The sequence below is a fragment of the Bufo gargarizans genome, chromosome 7 (genome assembly GCF_014858855.1).
Source record: "Bufo gargarizans isolate SCDJY-AF-19 chromosome 7, ASM1485885v1, whole genome shotgun sequence".
Lineage (NCBI taxonomy): Eukaryota > Metazoa > Chordata > Amphibia > Anura > Bufonidae > Bufo > Bufo gargarizans.
The window spans coordinates 45,396,917-45,423,879 of NC_058086.1; the positions used below are offsets into that span (position 1 = coordinate 45,396,917).

Genomic DNA, 26,963 nt, shown 5'->3' on the forward strand with positions numbered 1-26,963 from the left:
CCTGTAAGAGATCAGGGCTGCCAGGCAGCAGGGGGCAGACCCCCCCCCCTCCCCAGTTTTAATATCGTTGGTGGCACAGTGTGCGCCCACCATCGCCCCCTTCCCTCCCTCTATTGTAATAAATCGTTGGTGGCACAGTGTGCGCCCACCATCGCCCCCCCCCCTTCCTCTATAGTTAAAAATCGTTGGTGGCACAGTGTGCGCCCACCATCGCCCCCCCCCCCCTTCCTCCCTCTATAGTTAAAAATCGTTGGTGGCACAATGTGCGCCCACCATTGCCCCCCCCCCCTCTCTCTATAGTAGTAACAACCATTGGTGGCAGTGTGCGGCCTCCCATTCCCCCCCCCCCCATCATTGGTGGCAGCGGAGTTCCGATCGGAGTCCCAGTTTAATCGCTGGGGCTCCGATCGGTAACCATGGCAACCAGGAAGCTACTGCAGCCCTGGTTGCCATGGTTACTTAGCAATAGTACAACAGTAGAAGATTCATACTTACCTGCTTGCTGCTGCGATGTCTGTGACCTGCCGGGAGCTCCTCCTACTGGTAAGTGACAGTTCTTTAGCAATGCGCCGCACAGACCTTTCACTTACCAGTAGGTGGAGCTCCCGGCCGGTCACAGACATCGCAGCAGCAAGCAGGTAAGTATGAATCTTCTACAATTGTACTATTGCTAAGTAACCATGGCAACCAGGGATGCAGTAGCTTCCTGGTTGCCATGGTTACCGATCGGAGCCCCAGCGATTAAACTGGGACTCCGATCGGAACTCCGCTGCCACCAATGATGGGGGGGGGGGTGAATGGGAGGCCGCACACTGCCACCAATGGTTGTTACTACTATAGAGAGAGGGGGGGCCGATGGTGGGCGCACACTGTGCCACCAACAATTTTTAACTATAGAGGGAGGAAGGGGGGGGGCGATGGTGGGTGCACACTGTGCCACCAACGATTTATTACAATAGAGGGAGGGAGGGGGGGCGATGGTGGGCACACACTGTGCCACCAACGATTTATAACAATAGAGGGAGGGAGGGGGGGCGATGGTGGGCGCACACTGTGCCACCAACGATTTATAACAATAGAGGGAGGAAGGGGGGGGCCCGATGGTGGGCGCACACTGTGCCACCAACGATATTCAAACTGGGGAGGGGGGGGGGGGGTCTGCCCCTGCCTGGCAGCCCTGATCTCTTACAGGGGGATATGATAGTACAATTAACCCCTTCAGGTGCGGCACCTGAAGAGTTAATTGTGCTGATCACGGCCCCCTGTAAGAGATCGGGTGCTGCCAGGCAGCAGGGGGCAGTCATGTACACAGTTTTTCAGTATATTCTAACCTGAAGCGTCCCCATCACCATGGGAACGCCTCTGTGTTAGAATATACTGTCGGAAATGAGTTTCACGATGTAGCTCATATCCGACAGTATATTCTAACGTAGAGGCGTTCCCATGGTGATGGGGACGCTTCAAGTTATGTTCGGGTGTCCGCCTGGAGGCAAGCGGATCCGTCCAGACTTATAATGTAAGTCAATGGGGACGGATCCGTTTGAAGATGACACACTGTGGCTCAATTTTCAAACGGATCCGTCCCCCATTGACTTTCAATGTAAAGTCTGGACGGATCCGTCTGAGGCTATTTTCACACTTAGAAATGTTTTAACAATATAATGCAGACGGATCCGCTCTGAACGGAGCCACCGTCTGCATTATGAACACAAGTGTGAAAGTAAAGGGACTCCTGACTTTACATTGAAAGTCAATGGGGACGGATCTGTTTGCAATTGCACCATATTGTGTCAACGTCAAACGGATCCGTCCCCATTGACTTGCATTGTAATTCAGGACGGATCCGTTTGGCTCCGCACGGCCAGGCGGACGCCAAAACGACTTTTTTTTCATGTCCGTGGATCCTCCAAAAATCAAGGAAGACCCACGGACGAAAAAAACGGTCACGGATCACGGACCCCGTTTTTGCAGGACCGTGAAAAAAAACTGTCGTGTGCATGAGGCCTTATGCTCATTGTTTTCACACAGTGCATGTTCCACAGCGAACTCCGCTCCCCATTGTTTCCAATGTGAAATCCATGTCACTAAGTGGCAGTAAACTGGGCTAATCCCTGTGCGGACCAAGGGTAGTTCAAACTGCAAATCCAAGGGTCGAACCTCAGATTCCTGCTGTGGATTCTGCCACATGACTGTTAGCTAGTGTGAACATAGCCTTAGGGTAACATTTATTTTAAAAAATTTCCCAGAAAACCCGTTGAAAGATTGTCAGAAGTTTCATATCCATCTTTGAAGATGCAAAGTCACATGGAAGTGCTGTATATGGCGGTATATGACTGACAAGTACATTTTCTAATTTTTTTTCTCTTTTTATTCATTTATTTATAACATTCAAAAATGTTTTGTTTTTTTTGGGGTGACAAATTATCAAACCGTATAAAAAAGAAAAGTAAAAAAATAAGATTTTTTGGTCCGAGTGTGTGATATACACTCAGTTCTTTTTATGACAAAGTGAAAAAAAAATAAAAAGTTACGACATTTTTTTCTTGCTTCTCCTCTCCACATTCTCCCACAGGTAAATGGTATTGAAGTAGAAGAAGAACATTAGGAAGTGAATGCAGGAAACGGCAGATATCAGGACAGGAAAGAGGTCGGGGAGTGCAGGGGGCGGAGCCAGGGCACAGCTCGCCGCGGTCAACGCTGCCATCGTCAGCATGGACGAGAAGAACTGCAACGACAGGGTGTTTTATCAGAGTTAAGAATACGCTGCTAACTAGATGACAAATGAGTTTGCAGCCCGGGGGGGGCGGGAGTGAAGGGGTTAAACCGGCAGCATTTACACATCACACATAGTTTTAGCACTCGGGAGGCAGATTTAGCCGTCTCATGTGCCGTTCTCCGGTGACCGGCAAGCATTTCACACATCATCCAAGAAGCATTTCAGGGGCCAAGATGATTTACTGAAGCATCTCGTCTTGTAAGATCACTGGATCTTAAGACGCCGCGGGGAGGTTTTAAAATACAAGGAAACTGTGGAGTCAATGGCAAATGATATGTAATAATCCGAGTGTCGATACGTGAGGCGGGCTACAAGCGAACAATCAATGCAGATGATCAAAGGTCAATAACGCCACATATTAGACCTTCCAGGGCGATTAGTTCTGCATCGCTGGGGGTCACAAGGCCAATTCCACCCAGGTCACAGATACATGGAGTTTAGATGTTCTCCCTGGGCCTGAAATTCTAATGCCTGCCTGCCCAGACACGTGGAACTGCGGAGATCCAGATGGTGTAGGGCAGGGATGGCCAACCTGTGGCTCTCCAGCTGTTGCAAAACTACAATCTCCCAGCATGCCCAGACAGCCTACAGCAGGGCATGGTGGGAATTGTAGTTTTACAACAGCTGGAGAGTCGCAGGTTGGCCATCCCTGGTGTAGGGAGCCTTCCTGGGAAGAGTATGGAAATTAGCTCTCCTCCAGAAGGAAGCACACTGTCTCACTAGTGCCACCTATAGGTGAAACATGTCTAGGGATTATCAGCCAGTTGTACACAGCCCAGTTTTTGAGTTTTTGCTCCTCATCAGTACAGAATAGGGTTCTGGTTGGCTGGGCGAGGTGACGCAGGACTTGGAAGGGGCCACAGCAAACATCTCTGATGTACCAAAATATTTAAAAGGAGAGTCATCTTTTTATTTTTTTTTAATTAAAAATCCTCCATTTTGCATCTACAGCTCCTAAGCAGATCCATGTTTCCATGGCTACAGACTAGAAATAAACTCTGTGTAGTCGGATTCTGTTCTCATGCACTAATCGTTTCCTTCCCTGTAGAGGAAAGCTCAGAGGGAGTGGAGGAACCCACAACTGCAGGGGCAGCCTACACCCGGACTGTGTGTAGTCTGTAACCATGGAAATATGGGTCAGAATTGAAGCGGTGGACAAAAAAATTGGAGGTTTTTTTTATTAAAAAAGTAGTCGTTCTTTTTTTAAAGGTGTGGTCAAATCGGAGATGTGCTTGCTGTGCCCCCTTCTACTACATGTCCACTTGCAGGTCTGCATGGAAGCTATATACACAAAACAGTAAGAGACTGTTAATCTATAGAGCAGTGTTTCCCAACCAGTGTGCCTCCAGCTGTTGCAAAACTACACCTCCCAGCATGCCCACACAGCCAAAGGCTGTGTGGGCATGCTGGGAGGTGTAGTTTTGCAACAGCTGGAGGCACACTGGTTGGGAAACACTGCTATGGAGGACACAACCGAGTTTACGTACCAGCATCTTTACCAGTGTTTCGTGAAGTCTAAACCAAGGAATATATCTTCGCATAGACGCGCAGAATGGCTTCATCTTCAGGGAATCTTCAGATGTCTTCTGGTGAAACGACAAGAAGGCGGCGCTCACCAGGACGAAGATCAGAGTAGTGACCACGTACGCCATCACCAACCCATCTTTCTGCAGGAGCGGCAGCATGCTGTGAAGGTGGAGGGAGTTGGGGGGGGGGGTCAGACCTCGGGAGACGCGAGGGTGCCTTCACACGTTGCAGAGTTTGTGGCAATCTGTGTGCTTGCTGATCCATTCAAATGAATGGAACAGATTTCCTGCCACAAAATCTGCCACGTGTGAAGGCGCCCTGAATGTGATTGATTCATGTCAGAAATGAGAATTTACCTGAATGTCGATGTCAGCAGAAACCAGGTCGTCATCAGAGGAAGCTCACTGAGGAGTAAACAGGCCGGCCTGTAATACAGAGAGTACCGCTGGGTCCCGGCACTGACCATGAAATATACCCCTCACGTCACCCTCGGGCAGGCTATCATTAGCGATGGGGCCTATATGCAAATAGTAACCACCACCAACAGTGCCGGCCTGATCTGTATGGGACCTCCGGCCTGGGCGACAGATGCCCCTACTAGCTACTGCGGAGTCAAGAGAGGTGCCGCCACCTATCAGACCAGTATGGCATATGATGTGTACCCCCCCAAAAAAATTGAAGAACAAACTCACATAGCTCTGGGAAAGCAGAGTGACAACTTCTAAAGCTGGGGGGGGGGGGGGGGGGTGGAGTGTCACCCAGCTTTCCCAGACCATGAGTGGAAGATCTGAAATACAGTATATTTCTGCATAAATTCTCCATCTATAAGTCTAGGAAAAGTAGGGTGAGCGACTGCTACAAGGTCGGCTATATGGTGTGTCACCCAGCTTTCCCAGATTCAGATAAGACTAGGGAACGGCTGAATAGGATATTAAAAGCTTTTTAGTTTTTCCAGAAACAGCGCCACTCTCGTCCTCGGGTGATAGCAGGTATTGCATGATGCCTCAGTGGTTTAGCACTGGCGCCTTGCAGCGCTGGGGTCCTAGGTTCAAATCCGACCAAGGCCATCATCTGCATGGAGCTTGCAGGTTCTCCCTGTGTTTGCTCCATTCCAAAAACATACTGATCGGGAACCTACATTGCGAGCTCCACAGGGGACAGCAATAGATGACAATGTCTGTAAATGGCGGCAAAATATGTCAGTGCTGTATAAGGGAGTAAAATAAATGAATTCAGGTGCACAGAGCCGAGCCGGGACACAACATAGACTGAGGCGCTGGAAGAAAGCAGCCATGTTTAAATTTACTTTTGCGACATGCTTCTGCGCCATGCTGGCACTTGTAGTCCCACAGCAGTTTGAAAGCTACAGGTTACTAAGAAACCTCAGGTTCATTTCCTCAACAAAACAAAGGCAGGTGTCACTTCCTCCTGTTATCTGTGTGCGAGTGGCTCTTTTGAGGTCGTCTTTTGTGGCCGCCTCGCTTGTGAAGTGCTGTGTAAACAGGCCGATGCGAGGCTCGTTACAGACAATTACTGGAGAATTACCAGAGATTAAGCCGTTCACATCTCATTGACAACAAGTCAATGAAACTCCGCAGTGGTCTGCAAGAAAACCCACCCCGGCCGCCGCGCACATCCTCACGCTGCTCATTTCAATAACAAACCTCTGAAAGGAGTGGAAAAATATTTGCAGAGCAGGTTTCCCATGAAACGCAATGGGACCCCCCCCTCCTCCCGGGAAGGGCTGGGGGCTCGGACCTGTGAACAGGTAACCCGCACTATATACAAAGCACTGGCACGGTATGTCGGTCGTGTATGGGGCTGGTCATTTGCTTTCTGAGCGCAGATAATGAAAATCTTACAAGATGTGAAGAGCGGTCAGTGCCAGGCAGCGGCTCAAACAGCCCCAGCAAAGGCATCGCACCTGCATTGTACACACAAATGCAAAAAAGGACGAGCTCACTGATCGAAGACTGAGGCCCAATAGGTAGCTGGCGCTAAAAACGGAGAGCCAAAGATCAGCGGCACTGCTTGAGTCTACACTGAGCAGGAGGCACCGCTGATCGCCTTCTCTTAAAGGGGCCTAATATATCTACTTATATAGTAAAAATTCTTTAATCAGCATCAGATACTTGCCGGATTATCAGATATTCTGCTTCTATCACTTTAATATTACTCTGTATTTGTAACCCTGGCCACCGCTTACAAGGGTTATTCCGATCCCTAGCCATGAAGGGATGAAATGGGAATAACCGTTTAAAGATCGGCAGATTCATTAGAGGAGAGAATACTTACAATGACACCAGGAGGATGGATTTCTCATGGACTTGAAAGGAGAACAAGAAAAATGATAAAGCGCAGTTCACCTTAACAGAAAAACAAAGCAAACAATAATGTAATGAGTTGTGGAACAGGGTTGGGGCGATCCCTCAGCTATGGAACGGGGTTGGGGCGATCCCTCAGCTATGGAACGGGGTTGGGGCGATCCCTCAGCTATGGAACAGGGTTGGGGCGATCCCTCAGCTATGGAACGGGGTTGGGGCGATCCCTCAGCTATGGAACGGGGTTGGGGCGATCCCTCAGCTATGGAACGGGGTTGGGGCGATCCCTCAGCTATGGAACGGGGTTGGGGCGATCCCTCAGCTATGGGAAGGGGGTGTGATCCCTCAGCTATGGAACGGGGTTGGGGCGATCCCTCAGCTATGGAACGGGGTTGGGGCGATCCCTCAGCTATGGAACGGGGTTGGGGCGATCCCTCAGCTATGGAACGGGGTTGGGGCGATCCCTCAGCTATGGAACGGGGTTGGGGCGATCCCTCAGCTATGGAACGGGGTTGGGCGATCCCTCAGCTATGGAACGGGGTTGGGGCGATCCCTCAGCTATGGAACGGGGTTGGGGCGATCCCTCAGCTATGGAACGGGGTTGGGTTGGGGCGATCCCTCAGCTATGGAACGGGGTTAGGGGCGATCCCTCAGCTATGGAACGGGGTTGGGGCGATCCTCAGCTATGGAACGGGGTTGGGGCGATCCCTCAGCTATGGAACGGGGTTGGGGCGATCCCTCAGCTATGGAACGGGGTTGGGGCGATCCCTCAGCTATGGAACGGGGTTGGGGCGATCCCTCAGCTATGGAACGGGGTTGGGGCGATCCCTCAGCTATGGAACGGGGTTGGGCGATCCCTCAGCTATGGAACGGGGTTGGGGCGATCCCTCAGCTATGGAACGGGGTTGGGGCGATCCCTCAGCTATGGAACGGGGTTGGGGCGATCCCTCAGCTATGGAACGGGGTTGGGGCGATCCCTCAGCTATGGAACGGGGTTGGGGCGATCCCTCAGCTATGGAACGGGGTTGGGGCGATCCCTCAGCTATGGAACAGGGTTGGGGCGATCCCTCAGCTATGGAACGGGGTTGGGGCGATCCCTCAGCTATGGAACAGGGTTGGGGCGACCCCTCAGCTATGGAACAGGGTTGGGGCGACCCCTCAGCTATGGAACAGGGTTGGGGCGACCCCTCAGCTATGGAACGGGGTTGGGGCGACCCCTCAGCTATGGAACAGGGTTGGGGCGATCCCTCAGTTATGGGATGGGGGAGTTGATCCCTCAGCTTTGGAACAGAGTTTGGGCAATCCCTCCGCTATGGAACAGGGTTGGGGCGATCCGTCCGCTATGGGACGGGGGTTGTGATCCCTCAGCTATTCAGCTATGGGATGGGGGAGGGAGAGTGATCCCTCAACTAAGGAACAGGGTTGGGGCGATCCCTCAGTTATGGGATGGGGGGGGGGGGGGGGTTGATCCCTCAGCTTTGGAACAGAGTTTGGGCGATCCCTCCACTATGGGACGGGGGTTGTGATCCCTCAGCTATGGGATGGGGGGGGAGTGATCCCTCAACTATGGAACAGGGTTGGGGCGATCCCTCCACTATGGGACGGGGGTTGTGATCCCTCAGCTATTCAGCTATGGGACGGGGTGATCCCTCAGCTATAGGACAGGGGGGTGATCCCTCAGCTATGGGATTGTTTCAATTTTTTTTTTAAAGCGCCAGTAATTTCACTGTACATCAAGAGAGTTACACATACATGATATCCAAATACGATAAACATAAAACTATTAACAAACCTGGGAGGGAGAGGATCCTGCCCAATGAGAGCTTACAATCTACAGGATGGAGGGGATGATCCCTCAGTTATAGGATGGGAGTGTGATCTCTTAGTTATGGGATGGAGGGGTGATCCTTATAGGAGATAGATACTTACCAACGCGAGTTTAAACCCGCTGATAGTCGGGTGAGCAGTAAGCTTGATACAGGACGGGAGCACACCCAGCACGGTACACGCAAAACTAAAGAGCAAATGAATGAAGAAATAAGAAAACAAATAGAAACATTTGTAGTAACATTTCTCGGTTCAGGACCGTATTCACATGCGCCAGATTCGCTGCAGACATTTCCTGAGAATCGGGTTCCATCTCAATGGGCTTACTCTGTCATCAAACCCGTGGATTTCTGCAAGCCCATTCACATGAAACCCCTGTAACGACACGAGTGTGTGCGCGCATTATAGTGCATCAGATGTGCGATAAGTTTGCGAACCCTCTGGCGTCTTCTGGTTGAACGCCTGTCCTGCACGTCTACTGATTTCATGCAGATTTACCTGAGGTGTAGTTGAGTCTGCGGAGAGAGAACGCCCTTGATCTTGTACAGGACGCTGAGGCTGCACCAAACATTGGCAACTTTATCCTGATAGAAAAAAGGTATCAACGTTTATAAAAAAAAGCACAATAAATGTAACTAGATCAGATATAGATTCTATAAAGGCGGGGCTGTCAAACCATCTCATGAATATTCATGAAAACAGGGCAGCTGCCACCATTACTCCAGTATACAGACTGCCTGGCAATTTGTGGGGCAGAAAGGCAGTGTAACCCAACCTGTGGCTCTCCAACTGTTGGGAGTTGTAGTTTTGCAACTACAGAAGAGAGCAATCTCTGAGCATGCTGGGAGTTGTAGTCTTCAAAAAAAGGCCACAGCTTGGGGAACAGTACAATAAAGGAACAGTCTGGGTATAACAGATACAAAGGGAGTCATTTACTATACTGAAATCTGCCTAAATTAGCCGTATTTCAGACGCAGGTGGCGGTGCAACAGTTAGTTGTGCCGCTATCTGCGACTTCGTCCCGCTCACACCAGGTCTAAAATTGTGGGGGCGGGGAAGGCGACGGCAGACCTGTCTTATTCATCATTTTCTGCGCTTGTTTAGGCGTAGAAAATGGTCTACATGTAAGCCAGCAAAGGAGCCGTCTAACATTTAGAAGCGGCGGTGGATCCGCGGAAGTTATGGAGAGGCCGGCACTTCTACGTAACTCCGGCGGATCCACCGCCAGCACAGGGCCTTATTAAGACTGGCGTTTTAGACGGCGTTTGTGCCCCATAGTTTTATACATATTGCAGGGCTGGAGGAGGTAGAGCATGAAACAAGGATCCTCTCTGGTGTTCTTTGCCCCCCCCCCCCCCCCCCCTGTGTCATGCTCCGCCCCCTTGGGCTCTGCACTAGGTATATCACATTTTATCAGTTTGGTCCGGGGTGTTAAGTTAAGCATTTTTTTAACCCCCAGCAATTTTTATTGCACATCCACAGTGACCGCCCATGCGCAGCCACTTCTTGCCGTCCTTAGGACTGGTGGGAGCATGTGCAGTCAGACGTCCCACAATGACTTTCATGGCATAGACCTGGAAAAATGCTTTAAGCTCTATCTTATCGCCACAGTTTAATCTATTGCTCCCTGTTATCAGCCAAGTGCAATCCCAGCCCTTTATGTGAAACTTGTGCCAGTGCCAACGCTGCTGACTTTCGGTGTAATGGCCCTTTAAAAGATTAATAATAATGATGTATTCGGTGGAGTTTACACGAGTGACGGAGGATTTCTGCTGGACTTTTAGCACTTCAGACAGCCGGCAGTGACAGGGTTAACAGGTCATAAATCAGGAGCGGTAAAGACATTAACAGTTGTGCTAGGATCACTTTCACAATTACATTCGTAACCACAGCAATCATGTCAGCGACACTCATCCGGCAGGCAGCTGCCAATTCACAGCTGTGCAGACGCGGGGCAGGGAACCGCCGGACTCTGCTATACGGCCACTCGCACACCGGCCACTCACAGGGGGTGCTATGGGCTGCAACACTACATCAATCTGCATTCTCATGTAATATTCAGATAGATAAATAGATAGATTCCTTTAATCTGGCATTAATGGGACCAAATAGGTTACAGATCGACCAATCGCCTTGGATTAGTGCATGCCGGATTATAGGAATCCACACTGCAGTTATATACAGAGGTGTAAATCCACTCATCAGCCGTTTTTACAGCCGCCGTGTCCTCCCCTCCTGATCAACCCCTGTCCCTTTACAACCCTGACAAGAGAAAGCAGATTTGCAGCCAAGACGGAAAAGGAAAAAAAAAATAAAAATGAAATTGCAAATCAATTTTTCTGGAAAATAATAGCAGCATTAAAGCAGCAGAATGATTCCGATAAAAAATAATTATGGCTTTAAAAGGCAAACAATTAGCATAGCGCATTACAGGCCTAAGACAAGCGAGCGGGTAATGGCTGCTGCGTTTACGAGGCTGCCCTGGCACGCGCAGTTACTGTGGAATCCATCTCACTGAGTGGCTTTAATGAGGCCATAAGCAGAATCTGCTGGCACAGGACTCAGCGCCAGGGGTTAAACACTCAGCTGAGGGCTGGCGAGTGAGATCTGAAGGGCCAGGGCCACTTATTACTAGACCCCCCCTGGGGGGCCCTGCAGCAGAGTCCCTATAGGTCAGCGGTAACTGGCCCTAGTGTATGTGAGACAGAACAGAGAACACTTCACTGACCTCAAAGAGTCCACGGCCCACGGGGAAAAGTCTTCTGAGGACTTGAAGGATTTGTTCAATGTCTGTCAAGAAAGGGATCCAACAGAGGCTGAAGGCGGCAATTACCGTCACCCCGATCTTCAGCAGCAGAAGGAGCCTGGCAAGAGAGAGGGTGGCCTGTCACCGATCAGTCACAGGAAGAGAACTTCTACAGGAGCCTTCAGGTGACAAAACACAACGCAGTGTCAGGATTAAGTGGACGAGGAACAGTCCAAGATGCGTTTTGGGACATTTATGAAAATTAAGCCGGGGAGAGGAGGGGGATCTAAAGGCTCCCGCAGGCAAGACGCTGGAAGGCTCAGAATGACATTAACTTTAATGTGGATCCATTAGGTTCTCAGGGGCCACACAGCGACTGTTGAGGAACCGACAACTGCACAGAAAATATATATATATATTTTTTTAAATTTAATTATTTTTTCAGATAGGGTACGCTGAAATTTGGAAATCAGTAAAGGAATTTTAAAAATATGTAAAAAAAAATATATATATAAAAATGTGAAAAATGATCTTCATATGTACAACTAGGCAAACAAAGGCCCTGTAAGGACCTTAAGACCTCAGAACGCTATGTAAACAATAGCTGACAATGCTCGGGGCGCAAAAGCAAGATTTTCAAAAGGATTCTAAATGACGTTGTACATACTGAGAGGTAATATCCCCTCCAAGCGTTTGTAGCTATACAGCATCAAGGTCTGGCACAATGAAGGCTTTTGACTACATCACAGGTGGTCTAGGGTAGTGAAAGGGTTAATGTATATGCCTGATGGTCTATGGCAGTAAAGGGGTAAATGTTAGATGTAAAGCAGTGAAAGAGTTTAACGTAAATATTCATGGTGGTCTAGAGCAGCAGAATGTCAGCATTCCAGGTGGGCTAGGTCAGTGAAAGGATAACATCAGTATAACTGGTGGTCTAGGACAGTGAGAGGGTTAAAGGGGTTGTCCAGGTGGCCGTGTTGTGTGTGGTGTTACAGCTCACCCTCACTGTATCCAGTGGAGCTGAACTGCAATACCGGGCCCAACCCTTGGACAGGCGTGGGGGTGTTTTTGTAAGGAAGCAGCCATGTTCTTCTAATCATAAAGAAACCCTTTAATTCCTGTAGCTATGGTGGTCTTGGACAGTGTAATGGTTAATGTAAGGATCCCTAGTGGTGTAGGGCCAGGTTAACATTAGTGAAACGATTAATGTTAGGATCCCTGGCAGAAGGCAATGGACAGGTTAACACTGTATATCTGGGGTCCAGTGATTACTCTCATGGTCCTGGCTGTAACCTTCTGGTTCCTCCCTGCACAGATGATAGAGCTGAACGCAGGGAGGAGATGGAGCAGACTGTGCATCTGTAACTGCACAGCTGCCTTTATGATCAGGCAGAGTCATTCAGGATCCCTCTGCCCCATCATTAAAGGGAGACCTCAGGAATATTTTTCATGCTGCTGATGTATTGTCCTAAACTGCATACAATTGTAACAAACCTTCAGTTGTGAGAAAGATAAGCCGAGCATGTACCATATTTTTCCCCCCAATAAGATGCGTCTTATGGTGTGAATACTAATGAGCACTTACATTATGGAAGCGCTCATTAGTACAAGAGGACCGGGGAGCGGTGAATGCAGCGCTCCCCCCGGGCTCTGTACTCACCGCTTCCTGGTCCTCAGCCGCTCGCTGTGCTGTGACTGCTATGCGTGCCGGGTCACAGGACAGCGCACGGCAGGCTGAACTAGAAGAGTGTGGATGTGAGGAGCGGCAGCAACGGTGTCCGGAGCGGAAGAGGTAAGTTAATTGTTTTTTAATGTTTGCTCTGAGCCTGGGGGTCTGAGGTCTGCTTTGGGGGGGGGGGGGGGGGGGGGGTGTAATTTACAATGCGGTTCTGATCAGAGGTCTGTTTGGGGGGGGTCATTCACATTGGGGATATTATGAACATTAGGGGTCTGACTGTGGCTCTGAGCTGAGTTCTGATGAAAAAAAACATTTTTTCTTATTTTCCTCCTAGGTGCGTTTTATAGGGTGAAAAATGCCTGTGAACTCACTTACCCCAAGCCAGTACATAGGTGCAGATATGTACTCTTTTACCTCCAACATGTATATCACCACAGCCTGTATATAGGTACAGTTTTGCAATCACTTACCCCTAGCCTGTACATAAAGGCAGTTGTGTGATCACTTACCGCCAACCTGTATATAAGAGCAGCTGTGCGGCGATCACTTACCCCCACAGCCTGTATATAGGTGCAGCTGTGCGATCACTTACCCCCACAGCCTGTATATAGGTACAGCTGTGTAATCACTCACCCCCAGCCTGTATATAGGTGCAGCTGTGTTATCACTTACCCCCAGCCTGTATATAAGGGAAGCTGTGCGATCACTTACCCCCAATGGCCTGTATATAGGTGCAGCTGTGTGATCACTCACCCCCAGCCTGTATATAGGTGCAGCTGTGTTATCACTTACCCCCAGCCTGTATATAAGGGAAGCTGTGCGATCAGTTACCCCCAATAGCCTGTATATAGGTGCAGCTGTGCGATCACTCAGCCTGTATATAGGTGCAGCTGTGTGATCACTTACCCCCAGCCTGTTTATAGGTGCAGTTTTGCGATTACTTTCCCCTAGTCTGTATATAAGGGCAGTTGTGTGATCACTTACCCCCAGCCTGTATATAGGAGCAGCTGTGCGGCGATCACTTACCCCCACAGCCTGTATATAGGTGCAGCTGTGTGATCACTTACCCCCACAGCCTGTATATAGGTGCAGCTGTGTGATCACTTACCCCCACAGCCTGTATATAGGTGCAGCTGTGTGATCACTCACCCCCAGCCTGTATATAGGTGCAGCTGTGTTATCACTTACCCCCAGCCTGTATATAAGGGAAGCTGTGCGATCACTTACCCCCAATAGCTTGTATATAGGTGCAGCTGTGCGATCACTCAGCCTGTATATAGGTGCAGCTGTGTGATCACATACCCCCAGCCTGTTTATAGGTGCAGTTTTGCGATTACTTTCCCCTAGTCTGTATATAAGGGCAGTTGTGTGATCACTTACCCCCAGCCTGTATATAAGAGCAGCTGTGCGGCGATCACTTACCCCCACAGCCTGTATATAGGTGCAGCTGTGTGATCACTTACCCCCAGCCTGTTTATAGGTGCAGTTTTGCGATTACTTTCCCCTAGTCTGTATATAAGGGCAGTTGTGTGATCACTTACCCCCAGCCTGTGATTCCTTGCTTGATACATTTCCCCAGGAGGAAGCAGAAGAACGGCAGCGCGTGGTAAAGCTCCATTTGTTTATAGTTAAGGGCGAGGCAAAATGCCAGCGACCCCAATGCCTCACAGCCACGCAAGAGCGCGATGATCCCCCAGAGGGCCAAACCGAGGCTGACGGAGTTGTATGTGTGTCTGTGTTAAGTGCAACATCATTATATGTCATATGAGTGCACACACGGGCAGCACACGCTGGCTCTTCAGCTGCTGTGGAACTACAAGTCTCAGGCTTAGTCTACCAAGGGAATGAGAACAAAACCAAAAGCTCATCACTCCAGACTTGTCTGTTTTAGTAAAATCTTGCAATCATTATGACAGACCAATTCTGGAGCTGTCTTGTCTTAAATATTCTGTTATTCCTACTGGAAAATTATGATTAGATTGACAACTGGAGAGTTACCCCAGAACAGACTGTGACTGACAGATACACACTGACAATGTCACACTTTATAGGGACACGGCCCCAACAAGTAACAGCCAGCCGTTAATGTATTCATAACATTCCAGTAGGTATAACAGGGGAATGGTACAACACCAATTAAATTCTGTTGTGTATTTTTCCACAGTGGAAATCCAAGGCTGACCCATCGAGGTAAAGATAAGCTCCAATGTCATTCAATGGGTCTAAATCCTGATGCCTTTCTTCCATTACGGTGTTCTGACAGAGGAGCAGAATACTGGAATTGTCGTATCCGTCATAGCCAAACACCGATGTGGCCTCCTGGATCCCTACTCAATATGATAGAATCTGTTGGGTTTCCACCATGAATCCTAGAAACCTGGCGAGCCCCGGTGGTGTCCAGCTATGCCGGATACGGCAATGCCAGTGTTCTGCTCCTCTGCTGGAACACAGCACCGGAATGCCCTAACCCAGATGTGGACGAAGGTCAGGAGAGGTGGCGGGGGCTCTTTAAAAGCAAAAAAGGATATTGAAAATGTCCATAGTCTATGAGGATGAGGCCAGGATAAAGCAAAAAGCAGAACAGAAACAGCACCTAAAATGATAAAACAAAAATGTATTAAAAATATGTAAAATTTTCACCAAACGACACAAAATCACAGACATGATATAATGATAGGAGCCTTCTACAAGCCAGAACCTACAAATACTGCAGTCATGTGATCACCAGTCATGATATATACACTGCACAAATATACAGAGGTCACTGCTATACGGGTGCAGGCGTCTATATAAAAGTGGAACTCCAACTCTGAGCTGGTTTACAGGAAATATTACGTAATGGTTTGAATAGAAATCCTATATCCTATATAAATCCTATTACTATTTTACAGGAGCAGCTCCCCGCCCCCCCAGCGATCACCACAGGTGCTCTGTATTCCGAAGCACCCTTTAAGGCCATATGCACATAACCGTATTTGTGGTCCGTGTCCAATCCGCATCTTTTGAATCCCTGTGTCGGGCTCCTCCTCAGGTCTACACTAGGGTTAACACAATCAGATTTGCCCAGAGTGTTCCTTTAAGCCAATATATTGCATTAACGCATTCTCATTTTAGACGTTCAGCCCCGTGGTCAGAGTTATCACTTACCTTTCTTTTTGAGGATGGTTCTTGCAGGTGAGAGCAGTACAAGATAACTGCAGGGATGTAAATGATCAGATCTGCAACCAAAACTACAAAGATGGCGGATATTACTATTGCATATGCATGATCTCTATATGCATCACATTACTCATGGCAGCGATTAATGGGGGAGCGCCGTCTCACAGGGCGTCACCTTAGAGGTTGTCCAGACTTTATGGGAAATAAGTCCTTAATCACTGGGCGGTGGGAAGACGTGTCAGATGGATCCATAACTTATGAGTGATTGGCATAAGTTATGGATCCATAACATAGTCACAGGGATTCACACAACATCAAAGACAACGCCTGTGTCATGCTCCACCCCCTGAGGTCCTGTACCGGATAGATCAATTAATTCCTTTTTGTATGGGTGGTATTTTAAAGGGATTGTAGGAAAATATGGCTTCTATCTTCCATAAACAGCACCACATCTGTCCATGGGTTGTATTTGGTATTGCAGCTCAATCAAAGAAAATGGTATTGAGCTGCGATACCTGAAACAACCTGTCGATAGACGTGGTGCTGCTGCTAATCCTGGACAACGCTTTTAAATGGCATATTAGGCCCATTTACAGGGGAAATACAACTTCCTGACATGCCTTGTAGCGCTGATCTGGGTCTGCTAATAGTGAGCAGCTCCTGCCGCTACCCATCATGTGATCCGGTCCGGCAGCAGTAAGCAGCATTACTGATTACAGAACTGTATACATGGCGCTGACTGAACGCAGTGTATACAGAGACAGTCTGGCTTTCCTCTTGAGGTTGGCTGTCTCTGGCTGCAGACTCTCCTCTCCTGCAGAATTCTCATTATGTCTACAGACGCTGAGCTGTCCAAAAGCAGTTAAAGGGGTTCTCCAAAACCAAGAATCCATGGTCGGGGATGGTGCCAAATTGATAACAGAAAAAAAAAAAGACTTGCCTGTCATGAGCAGTCCAGTCCCAGCACTGACTCTCTACGGCTTCCAATCCTCATTAGACCAGAAGTGTGATGTGCCGTCTACATGTCCATCACCGCCACTGGCCAACCAATAGCCTCAGAGCTGACCTCGGTTACGTGCCGTTCCTGCACACTTCACTGCTGAGGCCACTGACTGCCTGGCAGCAGTGACACGCATGTAGATGGCACGTCACACTTCCGGACTACTGGAAACCAGAAGCATTAGAGATGGGAGCTCGGCGATGGAAATGGAGTGCTCGTGACAGATGAGTCTTTTTTTTTCTGGCACCGTGCCCGGACCCCTGACCATGGTTTCCCATTCTCGGAAAACCTCTTTAAGCAATTGCCTAGCATATGTACACATACTTTGGGAAGGACTGCGGGTACATTTACTGCATTATATTAGCTCATGGAGGTAGCATGAGGCCCAAATTGGCACTCTCATCTAGGTCAAAGCCTCGGATTCTGTCACATTTGATGGAAGAAACAGCGCAGCAAGCAGCAATATATTTCCTGTAAAATGGCATGACACCATGACGAAATGTGACAGACACCATTACAAATCAATGGGTCCATCAGACGCCTCAGTCATGTGACATATCTGTGGCTTTCATCATAAACTAAAGTCACTACGCAGCTGAGAACAGAGCCTGTTAAGTAAGAATCCCAACCCGTTGAATAACAGATTCAGCTCTGCTATATCAGTACAATAGAAGCTATGCCACGCCAAGGTCCACGGCAGATCGGGATGCCAAGAGTCACACACAATGCTTTACTTTCGTATACACGTACCCGTTGCTCGCATGAACAGCTTGTGGTGAAGGTCCTCGTATCCTCGCGAAGAGTTCAGCGCCACCCAGTCCGGATTGATCCATGTGAGCTCTACGACAAAATACGGCACGTGAGGGAAATTTTGATCATATTTTCAGAATTTTTTTGCTCCATCGTTCTGCATATTAATCGCTTCATGTGAACAGGATTTTTTAAAACCCTATCAGGTTGAATTATTCTGCAATGATTGGTCAGGATTAGAGCCCTAGTCGATGATATCACTAATAGGGGTGGAGCCGTGACAACTAGAAAAACTATTGTAGTTGTCACCATAGTGAGCGGCACAGCTATTACTGTATTATATCGTGTGCGGACCTCAGGTCATGAAATAATCGGGATAGGATGGTACTCACATGTAACCGCAGAGAAGACTGTGATAGGCTGTGAGAGGGGGGTAGTCGAGACCCCAGTAGAGAAGGTCATTGTCCGTGGAATTGAAGTACCTGGGTGAAAAAAAAAAAAAAAAAGATTTACTGGAGGTTGGCACTAGAATGCCCGCTGATTGGTAACAGACCCCTCAGAAAGAGGCGACAGGTGCCCTCAGGTGTTCATGGTGAATCGGATCCCAACGGAAATGTGAACAGAGCCTAAGGATAGGTCCACGTCCACATGTGGTGTAGAAGCTGCAGATTTTCCATCCAGGATGGCGGTTAGAAAGTGCACGGATTTCACCCTTTGCAATGCACAGGATGGATTCAGCTGCAAATCTGCAACAAATATGCATCCAACACATGCGGATTTTGCTGTAGGAGGTGTGAACAAGCACTTAGTGATACATAGCAATTAGCAGAAAAGAGTCATGTGGCTGCATCAGGGGCAACGGTTTTGATTTATCATGGCAGCCTGCTTACTAGAGTAAAGTTGAGCAACTGTATAATGTGGGGTGTGCCATGACAGCAGATGTCAGAAAAGAAGGATTGAGCAAGTTGAAATCCATTTCTTTGTCCCTGCAGGAGAAAAGCCCCCACCAGCGGCGTATTCCCCTTCTCCCCATCGAGAACACGTGCATGTTCAGTCAAGCCAAGCATGCACAAATTGGGGGAGATGGAGAAAGCATACAGCTATCAAAGGTGTATTGGTACTTTAAATGTAAGGCTACTTTCACACTAGCGTTTTCATTTTCCGGTATTGAGATCCGTCATAGAGCTCAATACCGGAAAAAAAAAAGCTTCAGTTTTGTCCCCATTCATTGTCAATGGGGATAAAACTGAACTGAATGGAGCGCTACAAAATGCATTCCGTTCCGTTTAGTTGTGTTCCCAGACCGGAGAGCAAACCGCAATATGTTGTAGTTTGCTTTCCGTCCTAGGATGTGGAGCAAGACGGATCCGTCATGACCCCCAATGCAAGTCAATGGGAACGGATCCATTTTCTCTGCCACAATAGAAAACGGATCCGTCTTGTTAAAGATAATACAACTGGATTCGTTCATAACGGATGCAGATGGTTGTATTATCAGTAACTGAAGCGTTTTTGCTGAACTCTGTCGGATCCAGTAAAAACGCTGGGAAAGTATCCAGGACTTTACAAGAATTGGCCTATCCTCAGGATAGGTCCTCAATGTCTGATCGGTGGGGGTTCGACACCCTGCATCTCCGCCGATCAGCCCTACCCAGGCCCTGCCATCAACATGCACCATCAGCCTGGACAAATACTAACTTTATTTGCTTTACAGAACCTTGTGCCAAACTCCTAACAAAGCAATTTCTCTGCAGAAGTATGCTCAATGCCCGGCAGCTGCTCTACTAGAAGTAAGCAGAGAAACTCTTCTCTCCTGGGAAGATGGATCCCTGTGGTATTCTAGGCAATATATGGTAAGACGGGCCCGGTGGTGGTCTCACCGATACCCGATTCGGTAGGTGAGAGAGCTATTTTCTGATTTCAGACATTCAATCGTTACAACAACAGAGGCCAAAAATTGTTTTAAAAAAAATCACGTCCATTTTAGAAATATATTAAGAATTTTTTTTTTTTTTCTAAAAACGATACAAACCATTGCTTTACCGGGAGATTGAGAGTCACCTCTTGCCAATGTCTTTGGGCTTCGTAATCTCCAAACATAGGCGGCGTCCTGGCCCCTGTTATAGATCAGAAATGGAAAAAAAAGCAATAAATTTACTACACGTGGAATTGTCATTTAAGCAATTTTCTTTATTCCTAATGCAATGCTTCCAAATGACAGAATTCCTGCTCAAGCCATTGCCTCCTATGACAGAGTCTAAAGTAAGGACGTAACGCGATGGGTCAAGGCGACACATTTTGGTAAGATGAAATATTAAAAACAGCTTCTGACCGCCCCTATTTTTGCCTGTGGTTATTTATGGAATATCTGAAAATTCTTCCAAGTTTTCCAAATTAACTCCTTCCTTCTGTGGGGCCCCCTCAGAAATAATAGCACACAGTGTGGTGGTCGTCACAATGAATTGGGTGCTGTGTGGGATTTCCCCTAGAGGTACATACATTGTGCGGTATCCCATTCATGCAGTGAGAGTGTAACCTTTCTACGGCTCTCATGCCCCACCACAGCCAGGTTAAAAATTTCAAGGGCCCCGGCTGCAGCGGCAGTAAATCATGTATCCGGGGAGTCTTGTAGAGGAGAGCGCCAGGGGCTGCACCTGTTCCACCACAACAGAGATGTCCCTTTGACCACTAAGTAAAACACGACTAATGCGATTAACCTCCTCGCCGTTCTGCCCCAGAATAAACACTTACCACATGGACTGATACAAAGTGACTATTGCTGCAGGTATCCGACTGCAACAATGTATCAAAGCCGTAAGAGGCGTCACACGCCGATATCGTGAATGGATGGCATTGCCTCTATACACAGGAAAACATCAGCTATTCCCCACCACTTGAAAGATCTCCGCTTGCTGTCATTAAAGAGGAACCTTCATTCTTAACTCTCACTCTACTGAATGAAAGGAGGCAGAGATCTTGAAAACCCTGACAGGGTGAGCGAAAAGTCCCAGGACACCCTTTTATTTCAGAAACAAAAGGGAAAATGAAATATCTGAACACCCGAGAAAGTAACGGGTGAGAAGGCCTATGTCCGGAACATGGCCATATTGGAATCGAGGGTAGTGTTGAGCGAACTTGTGTTTTAAGTTCAGCGTCTAAAGTTTGAGTTATCGAAGAATCACGTTATGGATTCCGCTACCACGGACCATAACGGAATTTAGAATCCATAACACGATTCTTCGATAACTCGAACCCGAACTTTAGACGCTGAACTTAAAACACAAGTTCGCTCAACACTAATCAAGCGCACATTTTTTTTCTAGCAGACCAGAATCTTCTTAGAAATCAATTACCGCCATCAGATTTCCTATATCTCTTGTAGGTTCAAAAGTTATCAAACACAGAAAGTTGCAGCAACAACCGGGAACGTTCCCTGTGATGCGCAGCGATTTGATGTGTTCAATGTGTTGTCCCTGGTGCTGAACACAAAACTTAGAAGTTTTGAACTTTCTGCAAATCTAATTGTAGCAGTTGATTTCTAAGAAAATTCTGGTCTATTTTGATGTGCTACAAGACCCCTTTCCCTTTGAAAAAATTTGCCCTTGATCCAATATCGTGTCTTTCAAGATGGTGGCCATGTTCCGGACATAGCCTAAAAGATAGGCTTCCTCACCCATTACTTGCTGGGGTATTCAGATATTTTTTATTTTCCCTTTTGACTTCCTGTATATTGGAAAATGATATAACTTTTCACTGTTTGCTGAAACCAGAATATGTCTGCTTGCTGCCAGTGAATGGTGCAAATCTATGGTTTATTCCAAGAGGCTGGTGAGCAGGAGAGCTCCAATCAGGCTGCACATAGATATAAAACTGTGCAAAATCCTGGTCCACATGAGGCACCTCTGCAGGCAGGACTACTCTCCGCGGGGTCGGAAGTTCCGCAGTCGTCACACGGTTGCTTGAGACTGGGAACCCTCTTTAAGGGGGCATTCCGCTGGTATAAAGTGATGGCATTTCATTAGGATACACCATCACTTTATAAATGGGGAAAGTCTGACCTTTGGGACCCCAAGAACGAGGAGGATGCAGCTCCGATTTGGGGGTTGTCTCCCCTTCCATGGTCTCCCTGCACCTTGGTGCTCCTGGCTACCTGCTGTGCAGGGCCCAAATCAGTGCTGCATCCCCTTCCTTTTCAGGACCACTGGAGGTCCCAAAAATCAGTCCTCCACCGATCACACATGGGAATATCTCTTTAGGGCTCATGCACACGAACATTTCAGTTTTTGCAGTTCCGCATTTTGTGGAATGGAATGTCCTGCCCTCTATAAAACTGTCCTATCCTTGTCCGTAATTCGGGCAAGAATAGGACATATTGTATTTTTTTGCTGGGCCGTGGATTTTTCTGCTCACTGGCCTCAGGTCACCTGCACACGTGGTGGAAACCGCAGCGCAGTACAGCACCGGCAAAGTGGATGAAATGACAAATACCACGTACACTTTGTGGCTTGCTTCCGTGTGGAAATTGACCTGCCATGCGGATTTCCAAAATCTTCAGCATCCGCAGCATGTCAATTACGTTTGCGGTTTTAGCATCGGATTTTCATGCATTTCAAGAATGCATCAAATACGCAATTAGAAATTGTGGATATGGTGCAGAAACGCACATAAATCTGCACGGAAATTTGTGCGAGTTCACCTGCGCCGTTTGCAGGCCCCCATAGGAATTGTTTACGGTTATTTCCATACCACGTGCAGTTTTTGTGGTAGTATTTTTCATTTTTTTTGAAAACCATAAAACCAAAGTCTGAATGGTGTTTTTTCCATACAAAAAACGGCAGAAACAAAACACCAAAAGTTTTAACGAGCCGCATTTTGGGAAAAAAAAATAATTATAAAACCACCAACCACAAAAAATGATGCTAGTCAAACACGCTTATGCGTCCTGCATTTCAATTTTACAGCAAAAAATTGCACTGAAAACTGCAAAAGTGCTGAAAAACGCCATGGAATGCCGCTGCGTGTTTTCGTCTAGCCCTCCCCCGGAACATAAGAAAACAAACTCGCCTGTGCATGATCCAGCTGCCGCCGCTCCACCCCAGTCCCCGTAGGATCAGGAATCCGCTTGGTCATGTGACCGCTGCAGCCAATAACAGCCTCGGAGGTCACAGCAGTGATTTACCATTCAAGCCGACGTAAACTCTGAGGCCTGTGATTGGCTGCAGCGGTCACAGGACCAAGCGGATTCCTGATCCTGCGGGAACTGGGGACGAAGCATCGGCAAGATCGTAGACTGAGGAGTGGGGGTTTTATGTTCAGGGGGGGAAGAGGTCCGGCCTTGGAGCTGACAACTTCTTTTAAGTGGTTCTCATGGGGGCCCCCTCAATCAGCTGATCAGTGGGGGTCCTAAGAAGAGGCCATAAACAGTCCTGGATAACCCCGCACACAGCAGATGAAAACCGTGCCGCCATACAGTTTTAACACAAATCGGCGCGGTTTTTAAACTGTACGTGGTGCAGTTTTGCTGAAAAAAACGCCATGAGCCCCCAAAACCATGCAGACATTAACAATAAATTCAAGAACTGCGCCAATATGCAGTGACAGCACGTCCTTGTGGTACTCGGCCACGCCAGCTGCACGTGGACGACTTCTACTTCAGGACTCTGCTCAATGAATGGGGACATCCGCATTTACATCCAATGGCTGTAAATCTGTCCTTATGTGTCCAGCTGACTCAGGTGCAGGGCTCGTTACAGTGTATCAGCGCTTGCTCCTGTCATCATGAGCCATGTTCCTGTGTATTCACTGACAGCAAGCGAAGGTCTTGAACAGGATGAGGAACTGACACACAAAGTCTAATAGAGAGCTGCAGAACGTTTCATTACAGGATGATCAAACTTTATTGACATAAAGGCGGACAGACAATCCCAGTCACAAGGGAATTTATACTGGTGCCCAGCATGGAGTCACTGCCCTGTATAAGAACAAGCCAGAGAACTGGGAGGAGGAGTATTAGTGAGTATTCTGGAGTATTACCTGAGTACGGGTACAGGGACACAGCCCAGCGCACAGTGACAGCCAGCAGGACACTCAGCGCTGTCATAGGGCCCTCCATAGCCGCCGTACAGCTCAGCGGCTCCTACGTCACACGCGGCGACGGCGCGAGATTTACACGTCACTGATCTGCCCGGATTGCGCTTCGTGGTTACTAAGGCAACGGCAAGAGAGGAAGGAAAACGCCATTTTTGTTTTGGGAAAATAGCTATTTTTAACGTAATAAATGCTACAACGGCCGCCTCCTGCCACAGTCTAGTGACATGGAAGATTAGCAGTGGCATGAAGCTTGTTTATACACATTTGGTGAAAAAACAAATAACCTTTAAAAAGGTGAATGCCCTGGACAAATATGGCGCTCACATGTCATTGTAGTCTACTTCTTGGTACCTGAGGCACTGGTAGAACCTGTTTTAGTCCTTTATAGGCTAAAGACTACTTCTCAAAATAAAATATCTTACAGATATTGCCAGTGTATGTATGGCAGACAGGTACTGGAGGCCGCTATCGCTTTTCTGGTCACTTTTTTAAATTTGCATTCCTCCCCTCCAAATCTAGCAGGACAGTCCTGAATTTCCGCCTTTGTCCCACGGTCCCAGAATGTCTGCTGCGTGTCCCAACTTCAATTGCCTCTGCAATGCAGTTGACTACAATGGTGGAGCAGGGCGCCATCAGCTCCCTGCTACCCCCTTCACCTGCTGCCAGTGGTTTGGCACAGGCACAATAAAGTGTCTTCATCTCTCCTGAGCATAGAGCAGAAGTCTGCATCCCTACCATGTGGGGCACAAAGGGCGTGCCACTGGTGGTGTCCCCTCTTACATTTTTTATAAGTTGGGAGTGTATGAGTGTGAGAAAAAGGCACTAGAAATTGCACAAAGCTGTTGCACCTCCATAAGCACTTTTTTTTTTTGAGAAGGCAGAATTTGATCCAGAAAACGGTGCAAGCAGATCAATAAATGTGGACTTTTGTCGCTCCCAGCCCAAAAAAGGTAAGAATGTGGCAGCTCAGAGAAGTGGCGACCCCTAGATCCGACAGGACAGTCACAGACCACCACCTATGCTGTCAACCTGCCCTGGAGTGCTCGTTCTGGGAAAGGAGACCACCCTGAATAACTCAACTGGTCCCTGACCATTTCGGCTTACAGACTGTAATGTTGGTCACTGGGCCATATGTGTAATGGTCATAGGTTTCTGTACCTGTACATGGTGGTGCAAAACAGGGATGAAAGCATGCACACACGTCCGTTCATTATCAATATATATATAGCAGCTTGGCCTCCAGAAACTTGCAATCTAAATCGATTGTAGGGTAAAGACTAGTGCTGGAGGGTGTGCAGTGGTGAAGATCAAGGGGCCCCAGTAGCAAAGATCACAGTGGACCCTTCATTCTGGTGCCCATTTTTGACTTTATAGATAGAAGGGCATGGTGGCTGCTTTCTCTGCCACTACATGTCTATGATCTTTGGGCCAATTTTCCACCCCCATGCTAACAACATGGTTGGGGGTCTGACTCCCAGCAACCCCGCCGATTAGCTGTTTGAGGAGGCCACGGCACTTCAGTGAGCCCTCTGGTCTCCCGGTCTTGGTATTGCAGCCCAGGCCTATTCACTTAAATGGGACTGAGCTGCAGTTTTTTGCGGATCTGCGGTTTGCGGACCGCAAAAAACGGCACAGTCGTGTGCATGAGGCCTAAGGGTCCATTCACACGTCCGTAATTTGGGTCCTCATTCGTTCCGCTATTTGCAGACTCATTCACTTTCAATGGGGCTGGAACGGATGCAAATCCGGGATCCGCATCTGCATATTTCGGGATCCGCATCCGTTTTTTCGGGATCCGCAATTCCGTTCCTGAAAAAAAATAGAACACGTCCTATTCTTGTCCACAATTGCAGAGCAGAAAATACATTTTCTATTATAGTGTCTGTGATGTGCGGTCCGCAAACTGCGGATCAGACATTGCAGGTGTCCGTATTTTGGGGATTCGCAATTTGCAGATCCGCAAAACACTTACGGACGTGTGAATGGAGCCTAAGGCCTCTTTCACACGACTGTTTTTCTTTTTCCGTTTACGGGCCGTTTTTTGCGTTCCGTATACGGTCCGTATACAGAGCCATTAATTTCAATGGTTCTGCAAACTGAATGTACTCCGTATGCATTCTGTATTTCCGTTCCGTTGAAAGATAGAACATGCCCTATAATTGCCCGCAAATCACGTTCTGTGGCTCCATTCAAGTCAATGGGTCCACAAAAAAAACTGAACACATACGGAAATGCATCCGTATGTCTTCCGTATCCATTCCGTTTTTGTGGAACCATCTACTGAAAATTGTATGCCCAGCCCAATTTTTTCTATGTAATTACTGTATACTGTATAGGCCATACGGAAAAACGGAACAGAAAAATGGAACAGAAACTGAAACACAACGGAAACAAAAAACGGAACAACGGATCCGTGAAAAATGGACTGCGAAACACTGAAAAAGCCATACGGTCGTGTGAAAGAGGACTAACACAACGTCACTGGCCTAGGCAGAGGCGGCAGCGCTCACCAGAGCACCATGGCCTCTTCAAATAGCTGATCTGCAATGGTGCCAACAGTTGGACCCCAACGATCACATATAGAGGAAAATTGAAATCCATGACTTATCCTGTCCTGCATTTCACAGAGAACCTGTGGATAGGAATGGACACTGTGTAATGCTTAATTTCTCCTATGGTGGCGCTGCGGACAAATTTCTCCCCTTACTGCCAGACCTTTCCACAGATTATGCTTGACTGCTTGGATTTCACTTTGTGATCATCGTATTGTCAAGAGAACTTTCTTACAAAGCGGAGAACCCCTATAATTTAAGATGATCAGCTGAAAGCCGCTCTACTTCAGATGGAGATCTACCAAGGGACCCCTTGCTCTGAGCGGGACAGAAGGACCCCGGCCGACCCAACCCCTAGAAGCCAGGCATCTCCCCCTCCCAGTACTTTCTTTCCAAATGCCATGGACTCCAGTATGTAAATGAGAGGGTGGGCACGAGTTCTCCAGCATAAATAAGATAGGAGACCCTCGGAGGGTTAAAAGTAAGTCATGTCAATGCTGTGGGGTATGGCGTTTGGGTGAGGCTCCCCCGGCACTG

General features: G+C 48.0%; 1 protein-coding gene across 1 annotated transcript; it reads right to left on the reverse strand.

Annotated features, from left to right (window-relative positions):
* Positions 1–2,083: 2,083 nt before the first annotated feature.
* On the reverse strand, positions 2,084–23,949 carry ALG6 (ALG6 alpha-1,3-glucosyltransferase). Its single transcript, XM_044301480.1, is given in 15 exon segments — positions 2,084–2,725; positions 4,264–4,462; positions 4,660–4,728; positions 6,599–6,669; positions 8,554–8,638; positions 8,950–9,035; positions 11,180–11,315; positions 14,417–14,602; positions 15,404–15,468; positions 16,023–16,105; positions 17,785–17,863; positions 17,865–17,874; positions 18,177–18,266; positions 19,817–19,901; positions 23,818–23,949. Coding segments are annotated over 15 exon segments (1,521 nt in total). The 5' UTR covers positions 23,897–23,949; the 3' UTR covers positions 2,084–2,527.
* Between the last annotated feature and the right edge of the window lie 3,014 nt (positions 23,950–26,963).